Source organism: Mizuhopecten yessoensis, unplaced genomic scaffold (genome assembly GCF_002113885.1).
Source record: "Mizuhopecten yessoensis strain PY_sf001 unplaced genomic scaffold, ASM211388v2 scaffold11109, whole genome shotgun sequence".
NCBI classification, from domain to species: domain Eukaryota; kingdom Metazoa; phylum Mollusca; class Bivalvia; order Pectinida; family Pectinidae; genus Mizuhopecten; species Mizuhopecten yessoensis.
The window spans coordinates 1,083,365-1,094,197 of record NW_018408884.1 but is presented as its reverse complement, the minus strand read 5'-3'; the positions used below and the strand labels follow the sequence as shown (position 1 = coordinate 1,094,197).

The 10,833-nt window shown below is 39.5% G+C and overlaps 1 protein-coding gene across 3 annotated transcripts in view; it reads left to right on the top strand.

Moving 5' to 3' along the window:
• Positions 1 to 1,274: 1,274 nt before the first annotated feature.
• Positions 1,275 to 10,833, top strand: part of LOC110465974 — a 34,284-nt gene continuing 24,725 nt past the window's right edge. The window contains exons 1-3 of one of the 3 annotated variants that reach the window (XM_021522192.1): positions 1,275 to 1,780; positions 6,663 to 7,596; positions 7,989 to 8,978. In XM_021522192.1, the coding sequence (XP_021377867.1) occupies positions 6,676 to 7,596; positions 7,989 to 8,978 (1,911 nt within the window). In that variant the 5' untranslated portion in view covers positions 1,275 to 1,780; positions 6,663 to 6,675. The other 2 variants (XM_021522191.1, XM_021522194.1) reach the window with 2 other exon arrangements.

Genomic DNA, 10,833 nt, shown 5'->3' with positions numbered 1-10,833 from the left:
GTAATGTAGCTCAAGCAAAATGATATGCCTGCTATTTGGAGAAGTGAAAAACGATTCTCCTGGATGAAGGGCAGGCGAAAAGTCCAATTTCAGCTGAGATACGAGGGGTAATGCGTGCAGTTGATGAGGCAATTCACCAAGACCACCGAGGAGTATCGAGAAGGTGGAACATGTAAGGACGAGTAAGATTGTTTAAACGCTAATGGTTGTCGTGGCTGTATTCAGTAGGACTGTCCGTCTTTTTTCCACAACTAAGTTTCCTGTTCTATCGGAGATTTTTTCTTTGATGCTCATTTTGTATAAATTTGGTAGATACAGACATCAAATGAGTTTCGATTTACACAACACATATCTTTTGCATTTGACTGAGTTGGGGAGTGTCACAAAATTAACGGCGGTATATTCTGTATACAACGTAGAAGCCAGTTTAATCCATTAGATTCATAGCAGGAAGGGTCCTTATCAATACCAACTAAGAATGTCGAAGCGAATTTCCTGAATTATGGGTTAGTCTGTGATGTAAACCCATGCCTAGTACAGTTGAGTCCAAATTCAACTAATATTTCATCAAATAAAAAAAATGGAGTTTAAAAAAACAAAAAAACAAAACATCAAATCAACTTTACCACGGATACATGTAATATATATTATATGACCTGCAAGCTCCCCACAATCTGATTGGCTTTGACCTTCCTTGCCGACCTTGATATAATCTTACATCGACCTCGGTAACATGAGGTAGATATAACAGTGCATCAGCAGGATCACGTACCTAAAAATAGCTGATAATTTCTTGTGATAACAATGGATTCCGTTTTGTAAAAACATTGTAAACCTATTTAGCGGAATGTATTTCTAACTTGTGTGTAACGTGTCATCTAGTAAAGCAATTATTAACCTCCCTTGATGTCCGAACAATTATTTATCAACCTCAGCAAGGTTTTTCACTAAGAGGTGGTTCATATTGAAAGAGGCCGAGGTTTCCTCAGGTTCATAAATACTCGTATCGACCTCAGCAGAGAGAAATAGTGTATACTATCACCTCGACCTACATTTTCTTTCAAACGGTCTTACAGACACCCTGAACACCTATTCAAAGTATAAAACGGGGCTTTATCATACCCTCAGTGCTTATAACTGTCATACTGTGTACATCCAGGGAAATCAAGTATCAGTTTATCAATCCACATATTTTGATATTGATATGATAACACTGTTTACACATGGTCCTCGTCATGTGCCGACTGTGTTGCCGGGGTGAACTACTATGGTCTATACTATATCGTGAGAAATAATGGTGATGTCATAACAATGACTACAGACGTCGTGCACAAAATGTGATGCATTCATAAGGCCCTTTGATCCGTTGATTATTGACGCTCCAGTCATACCCTCTGATAACTGTGTATGTTACCGTACGTCTGAACAAACACGACAAATCACCAGCAGTGTTAATATATAGTTCGTCCTTCATCGACCGGGAGTCAGCCGAATAAACCAATGAATTGGTACCACCCTAGTATGGCGTACCTGTTTAATTGGTTTTGACCAATCATACGTCCGTGTGATACTGGACATTGTGTCGGTCTGGCTTCCTGGACGATAAAACAGATGTACCAGTCACGGGTGTATGCAAGAATATAGAGTTTTTTAATCTGTGTTTTGTCACTGATAATTTTATCAGCATCATCATCATTGGAAAATAGCAGAACAATGGCCATTATCTTGCTGACCGCATATATGATATAACTGCGCAGCACGTGGATTAAGGTATAAAAAGGTAAGATCATTATCACTTGTTACCGTATATACTGTTGTCACTCCAGTGTTGATGTTGGAGCCGTTCGTCTGACCATATTTGCTAAACAGTACAGAGATTTGTTATTGAATAATAAACCACAGGAACAACTAACTCTCAAGGTCGTTAATACTGGGATATCTTACCTGACTGACAATGGCGGGAATATTGGTAAGTTCGTTTAATGATACGTTTCCGACACCTTAACGCTATACATTCGTAAAAGACAATTATTTATTGCTTTATTGTACTCGGCCATTATATCATAATGCTTGTTATTACCTCACAATGAACATGATACGGGATATTTGTGATGACAACTGAAAAGTTCCATAGTCTGTTTACTTTATGCACAACCGAGCGAATGGTAGGCTCAATCCTTTAATATATACTATAAATCTGGATATTAAGGCGTGATTGTAATTTCTTTTCTACTTTGGGTTGAATTTGGTGTGCTGATTTTTTTTTTTTTTTTTTTCCGATTCCGATGCGTAATGTTTTGGTGCCTTTGAATAAATGTTATCTACTGGCTTCTTTAGCAATTCAGAATTTTAAAAATGAATATGTTTTAATACTTATTTGGCTAAAGAGAAAATACCTGTATCAGAGTTTCACCTGTATCAGAGTTTCACCTGTATCAGAGTTTCACCTGTATCAGAGTTTCACCTGTATCAGAGTTTCACCTGTATCAGAGTTTCACCTGTATCAGAGTTTCACCTGTATCAGAGTTTCACCTGTATCAGAGTTTCACCTGTATCAGAGTTTCACCTGTATCAGAGTTTCACCTGTATCAGAGTTTCACCTGTATCAGAGTTTCACCTGTATCAGAGTTTCACCTGTATCAGAGTTTCACCTGTATAAATCGATGCGGATGACCTTCCTACTTCAAGGTAACGAGTTCATGGCGTTCCTTCCTGCCAGATAAACAAACAACGAAATGCCAACAGTTTATAAAGAACATGTTGATTTACACTGTCGATTTTTTCTTTTTCTTTATTTAAATAAAGGTTCAAGCGTCTGTTTTCCAAAATATTGTTTATTATTAAAAACGATTCGCCTTCATAAACAAGGATGACAGTTTGTATTTTGAATTTATCAGGTTTTTATCCTCAGTTGAATTTATTAAAACACATTTTATTTTTGTCTAACCATTTATTATCATGATGTTTAAGATTGTATAAGAAATCTAACATAGAAGGAGTGTCACTGTTTATACAACAGTGTTTGTAATAAGTTATCTCCCTTGCCCATTCATAGACATTTCCTGGTTTTGGATTCTTTGTCTTCAAAATGGATGTGTACTGTTTCATACAAGTCGAAAGAGAGTTGATACTCAAGTGTTCGGAATTTATTTTTGGACGAATAGAGTTCACTTGGGATTCAAAAATCTTCCAGTCTAATCACACACAACCGTCTTCATGATCATCATGATCACGGATAACCGTGCGTAGTTTAACCTTATATGTTTATATCAACATGAACATTGGCCATTCAGTATATAAAAGGCTTAACCTTTTGGACAACAGTCCTCATTTCTTCTTTCTCCACATGATTGTGAGATTGATGCACTTTTCCAACGAATTTGAAACAAGGGTGTTGATCATGCAACTACTCTGCAACTGCTTTCTTGAGGTCATCATTGGACCGGAAATGACGTTTACGCTGTTCGTTTTAAAATATTATTAGAATATAAAGTAGTTACCAGGCAAGGAACTACGTCTGGTGAGTAGGGCGGATGAGGCAAAACTAAAACCTGTCACGCTTAGCTGCTTTAACTGACGGATGACGTGTTTGGACTCTGACATTGCCATGTTGGAGCAAAGCGTCTTTCATGACCTTACCATGCCATTTTGCAACGATAACATATGTAACACCCTTTCATTCTTTCACCATTGGATAAGGTATGATCTGTGATTAAATACTGTATGTGCTCACTAGCAAAACAATATCACGTGAGAGACGGTCAATGTCTGTTTTAAAAATGATTTTAGTTTCCTGTACTGGGTATTTCGCCCCGATAAAACACTTGCTGTTTATAATGCTGATAAACGATACATCCCACGGCTGTTTATATATCAGACAAGGGGGTCACAAGTCTATCGATGAGTTTTTATCAGTTTTGTAATACTGTATGACTGTAAGTTATACGGTAAATTTTGCTTGCAGATTATTTAATCAGTGATTATTAGCAGTTACGAGAAATGAAAGGCATGCAACTTTAACGAATCAATAGAAAAAAAGAGAAACACGTGAAAGATCAAAGCCATTATCATTACTTTCGTATAAGTTTATTGACTGAAAATCATCAGTAAAAAGAACAGCGTTCAGTTGACATAACGCCCCACAACAACGAAGACGGGCCTATCTAAAACAGTCGTCACGGTGACGTTATGGCCTTATTGGACTGTGCAAGGGCGCCGTGTTTTAATTTGGGTTTCTTGCCAGCGGTTTTGGATAGTTTGGGTAGATACTTGAAGACGACGACATAATGTTCCTTATGCTCTCACTCACAGGAACGTTGTAAGTATATATTACCCTACGACTTAAACCGTTTATTTTAATATATTTACATATGCCCTTCCCATTTTCCATTAACTCTATGGAATGTCAGCCTGTAGTTACTGGACAGTAACGGACGTCATTCTATTTATCTGTCACCCAGATTGCATTCATATTGGCTGTAACTGCAATCTGACAGACGTTCAATCTTTAGGAATCGTGGATGCACAGAAGTTCCTATCCCGGACAACAATTGATCAATTAATTAAACGTTCGCTTATTAATGTTCCAACCCAACATTGTGGTCTGTAAAAATGGCGTGCACTCATTTCATAAACAGACAAAGTAATAATGAAAGGGATAGAATAGGTATTGGAATTAAGCGTTATGATATCGCCCATCCCCTTTCAGATTACGATAGTAACAGTACATAGCGTTCCTTCCTACCAGATGAACAAACAATGACATGCCAACAGTTTATAAAGAACATGTTGGTGTACACTGTCGCTTTTTTCTTTTCCTTTATTTTATTAAAGGCTCAAGCGTCTGTTTTCCAAACTATTGCCAATCAAAACCGTCCGCCTTCTTAAACAAGGATGTCAATATGAATTTTGATTTTATCATGTTTCAACCTCAGATGGTTGTATTAAAACTCATTATATATTTTGTGTAACCATTTTTTATATAATGATGTTTAAGATGGTATAAGAAATAAAAGTGATTGTAATAAGTTCTCTCCCTTGCCCATTCATAGACATTTCCTTGTTTTGGATACTCTGTCCTCAAACAGATTTGTACCGTTTGAACCTTGTTGCTTTGGCGTAACGCCAAACAAAAATGGAAAATTTAGGATTAAAATAGTAACAATACATAGTTCACCTGCTAAAAATACACAGTACAGATTCTTTATCACCTCACTATATAACCGCTAGCCCGCGTAGTGTAGGAACCCATGTAAACAACATCCCCAGTACAAGACGTCAGGACGGAACGCAACTTCTTTGAGAACGTGACGTCACATGTCAGTTTTACTGTGGAAGTACGTGAACTAGCACACAAGCGCGAACTATCTCACGAGCGCGAACTGTCACACGAGTGACGTCAGACGCAAGATCGCTATCATCCGGCAAAAATCATTGCCGATGTTTAAACAATAATACAATGTCCTGGGCGTAATGGAAGTACCGGTCTGTCAAACCTACTTATTGTGCTGTGCCTATACAGAGAACAGGAGAAGCACACTGTTTGTGCAAACTGGTTGTATAGTCATTAATGTCAGCGCATTATAAACTTCACCCAGAAGTACTTATCAAATTTAATCGATTTTATTATTATGAAATATATATTCATCATACTATTGTTCCTTTGATTGTCCTACACACGTGCTGTTATTTATCAGGGCGATTCGATATCTAAGCTGGCGTTTGTTACCACTATTTGCCGAGACTCCTTAAGAATCAGATATTTCCCAAACATAGTTGGAGTTACTCTATTTTGGTCAATCGTCTTAGATGTATTATCTTGGTAAGATATGAATAAAATATGGTCATCATTGTCTATCAGACATTTTGAGGCTTTGTCTAGTTCAGAGGTCAAACTAAAATCCGTCGATAAAAGGGTTTCGTGGTCTTCATTACATCAAAAGATTTGATATCATTTGATGATTATACTTTCGACATATTTCATATATGTGCCTAATACAACACACAAAGCATCAGCATTTTTTCCTGTTGACTTCTTTGCAAACTTCAAGGATTGCAGGAAACGTGGACTAACCATATTCCACCATCATTGGCCTTGACTAAACAAAAACTAGTTACTTTTTGTATTATTTTTGCCCGTGTTCTATAATAATAATAATACTCATATACAACATTTGATATAGCGCCCTATCTAGCTGACATAAGCCACTCTAAAGCGCTTTACAGTACATAGATATACAATTGATACAATTAGCATATACATTAATCAATGCAATTTTGAGGTATTCGCAGGAGCTGCCTTATCTGGCTAATATCTCCCTATTTGTGTATGACTGCGTGTGTGCTGGATATGTAATGAGGTCTGTTTGTAGCTGGACTGTGCTTCCAACGGCATCATTTATAGTGCCATCTCACTTGAATGCTATAGCACAGATACCGAAACATCCACCCAGACCAATTTATACTCCATCTGGTTTGTTGGAGTTGTGTGGGCAGGAGAAAAACACTTTCTCTGAATATCCATGTTTACGCCGACTTCGGGGATCGAAACCCGGCCGGCTGTGTGGAAGGCCGGAGTGTTAACCACTCGACCAATCCGCCCATAAATCTATCTATATTCATCATTAAAAACATTGCTGACATTATTATTAATGATCTTACAGATAGCCCATCACTATGACGGCGGTGCAACCTGCACTCCTACATCGCTCAGAGTTTGTTGTTGATGTCGGAGAGAGCGATGAGAGCGCCGACACAGTGTCGTCTGCTCAAACATATAAACACTCAGTGACAGAGCCGTTCGTCCAGACTCATCCCGTTACTAGTTTACGGGTCGAAACCAACTCACAGTCTTCGTCATCTGGTGATCTGCAGGATACCGAACAAGCGAAAGCAGAATCAGAAGACCAACATTCAACAGAAACAAACTTCCTTGTGAGTCCGGCACCGGACATTGATAAATCATCGGTAGAATCAAGTCATAATTCACACCCGGACAACATGGCGTCAGCCTTTCCAGAACATTCTTTAAGTGGAAGGACGACAATGACTTTTCCAAATCAGTTGCCTGATGTGTATGAAAATTCATGTGAAATAAATCGTCAGCCAGCAGATTGGCAATGGACAGAGGGAAACTCCAAACCCGAGTACAACAAACTTCACAGCACAGACACACGCCAGACAGGCCAAAACTCAAACTTCACTACTAGTAACACTGCCACCTCATACGGTACCTCGCGTCAGTCCACTGACCCAACATGTAAACTCAGTGTAAAAGAGCAATCAAAGGTAGAGAGGGAGTTCACAAAGAAACAGCGCCAGGACACGAACCCTTCCAAACTTGTTGTGGTGTTTAAATGGATGGCGACAGTTTTCATGGGATTACTAGGGTTAGTGTGTCTGATAGGAAGCAGGGTTTCCTTCGTAGCCATAGCAGTAAGATTACAGCTCCCTGACAACCCTGAAAACGACTCGTACGCCTTCACGTTGGTTACAATGATTCTCCTCATCCCCAATCTCTTCAATCTACTGAGGTCTATGTGGATGGGACTGACTCGTAAAGACATGCCATGGCCCAGCAAGAGATCCATTATTTGGGTAACTGCTGTGTTTCATTTGTAAATAAAACAGATAATGTATAGAGATACCGCTTACACCATGTTTATAAAATCAAGAACTTCATTAAAGTTATCTTGTAAAATTATCAAAGTTGGTTTTAAGAGAAATTTTACAAAATACTGCATGTTTCCACAAAATATCAATTAAATAACAAATTTTATTTACGCTATTGAAAATTAATTTTCCTATCGTGTTGTTAAATGTTGTGGCGATGTTATCTTCTAAGTCATCAATTTTACCTTCGTGATAATACATATTGCAAGATGACACCCCTTTTTCAGAAATATGAAACTCTTTACCTGGTATAAAACTATTGACCACTATACTCGTCCTCGTACACTGCTACTTCAGTTATGCTTTTCATGTTTCAGATTGTCGGCACTAGTGTTGTGGAGTCTTTCGGAATATGTCTATTTGCATTCAAAATATTCGGCCTACAGTTCGGGGTGACTGGTATTGCCGTGAGTGGGTCTGTATATCTCGCCCCAATGATTTACATGATATATCGTCGTAGACGAAGTGGACAACCATATTCTGTAGCAGTTAGCTGTGGAATAGGAGCTGTACTCCTTATGATCGTTGTCAGTATGGCGGTATGGAGGGCAATCAGTATCGGCATCAAGGACAAGAAAGATATCTGGCACTTTGGTGCCGCCATACTTTGTTTGACAGTCACGTGGATTCCAAAGGTCCAAAAACGTCTAATTTCTCTCTCCACTTCCTCAGGTGGTTCAGTTGCAAGTACCACAGCGTATACACAGGGAGAAGCAGACGACAGCGGAACGTATGAAAACCATGTTGAGAGTGAGAGGTTTCAAGCATCTCAACAACTTGAAAACGTAGTTGAAAACACACAGAATGTTTTAGTGAACAAGGAAACGCAGTCTTTCTGGAAGTCTGGTATCATCATGTCCGCTTGTCGAATACCTGCTATCATTGTATTCTCCGTTGTTCTTTACTACTTTGACACAGATAAATCCTTTACTGGAGGAGCGTTAGCCTCGTTCCGGGAATCCTGGAACTACCTCACATCGGATACCGTAGCCTTCCGTATGTTTATTACCAACATCATATGTACATTAGTAGGCTATTTCCTATCCTTGGTAGCGTGTAGAATCAACATGCAGAGAGGGGCGTTCGTTCTGCCTCTAGCGCTTTCTACTCCGGGTGTTATGGCGATCCTTTCGGGATTTTGCTCGAGTAGCTATTTCTCCGTAGACGGAATGAACGAAAACGTATGTGCCTCGGACGAAATCCAGTACGTTGTTGCATGCAGTGTGTTGCTCTTTGTCTCTGTGTGTCTTTCTTTCGGCTGGATCATCTGGACCACAGGCACCATCATCATGTGTTCAGAATCCGAGGTAAGAACCATCATCATGTGTTCAGAATCCGAGGTAAGAACCTTTATCATGTGTTCAGAATCTGTTGTTGCAGGTGTTTTGGTCCCCTACCTACCCTGGTGTTATGTATGTTACTGTAGTGACGTGTGTTGTTCCAGATGTTTTGGTCCCTAGCAACCCTCGTGTTATGTCTGTTTCTATAGTGACGTGTGCTGTTCCATGTGTTTTGGTCCCCTAACTAGACTCGTGTTATGTATGTTACTATAGTGACGTGTGTTGTTACAGGTGTTTTGGTCCCTAGCCACCCTCGTGTTATGTCTGTTACTACAGTGACGTGTATTGTTCCAGGTGTTTTGGTCTCTAGCAACCCTCGTGTTATGTCTGTTACTATAGTGATGTGTATTGTTCCAGGTGTTTTGGTCCCTAGCAACCCTTGTGTTATGTCTGTTACTATAGTGACGTGTGTTGTTCCAGGTGTTTTGGTCCCCTACCTACACTCGTGTTATTGTTGTTACTCTAGTGACGTGTGTTATTTCAGGTTTTTTGGTCCACTACCTACTCTGGTGTTATGTATGTTACTATAGTGACGTGTATTGTTCCAGGTGTTTTGGTCCCCTAATTACCCTGGTGTTATGTATGTTACTATAGTGACGTGTGTTGTTCCAGGTGTTTTGGTCCCCTAATTACCCTGGTGTTATGTATGTTACTATAGTGATGTGTGTTGTTCTCGGTGTTTTAGTCCCCTACCTACACTCGTGTTATTGTTGTTACTCTAGTGACGTGTGTTATTTGAGGGTTTTTGGTCCACTACCTACTCTGGTGTTATGTATGTTACTATAGTGACGTGTGTTGTTGCAGGTGTTTTGGTCCCCTAATTACCCTGGTGTTATGTGTGTTACTATAGTGACGTGTGTTGTTCCAGGTGTTTTGGTCCCCTAATTACCCTGGTGTTATGTATGTTACTATAGTGACATGTGTTGTTCCAGGTGTTTTGGTCCCCTACCTACACTCGTGTTATGTATGTTACTATAGTGATGTGTGTCGTTCCAGGTGTTTTAGTCCCCTACCTACACTCGTGTTATTGTTGTTACTATAATGACGTGTGCTATTTCAGGTTTTTTGGTCCCCTACCTACACTCGTGTTATGTATGTTACTATAGTGACGTGTGTTGTTCCAGGTGTTTTGGTCCCCTACCTACACTCGTGTTATGTCTGTTACTATAGTGACGTGTGTTGTTCAAGGTGGTTTGGTTCCTTACCTACCCTGGTATTATCATTTTTACTATAGTGACGTGTGTTGTTCCAGGTGTTTTGGTCCCCTACTTACCCTGGTGTTATGTATGTTACTATAGTGACGGGTGTTGTTCCAGGTTTTTTGGTCCACTACCTACTCTGGTGTTATGTATGTTACTATAGTGTCGTGTGTTGTTCCAGGTGGTTTGGTCCCCTCCCTACACTCGTGTTATGTCTGTTACTATAGTGACGTGTGTTGTTCAAGGTGTTTTGGTTCCTTACCTACCCTGGTATTATCATTTTTACTATAGTGACGTGTGTTGTTCCAGGATTTTTGGTCCCTAGCAACCCTGATGTTATGTATGTTACTATAGTGACGTGTGTTGTTCAAGGTGTTTTGGTTCCTTACCTACCCTGGTATTATCATTTTTACTATAGTGACGTGTGTTGTTCCAGGTGTTTTGGTCCCCTACCTACCCTGGTTTTATGTCCTTTACTATAGTGACATGTGTTGTTCCAGGTGTTTTGGTCCCCTACTTACCCTGGTGTTATGTATGTTACTATAGTGACATGTGTCGTTCCAGGTTTTTTGGTCCCCTACCTACACTCGTGTTATTGTTGTTACTCTAGTGACATATTTCGC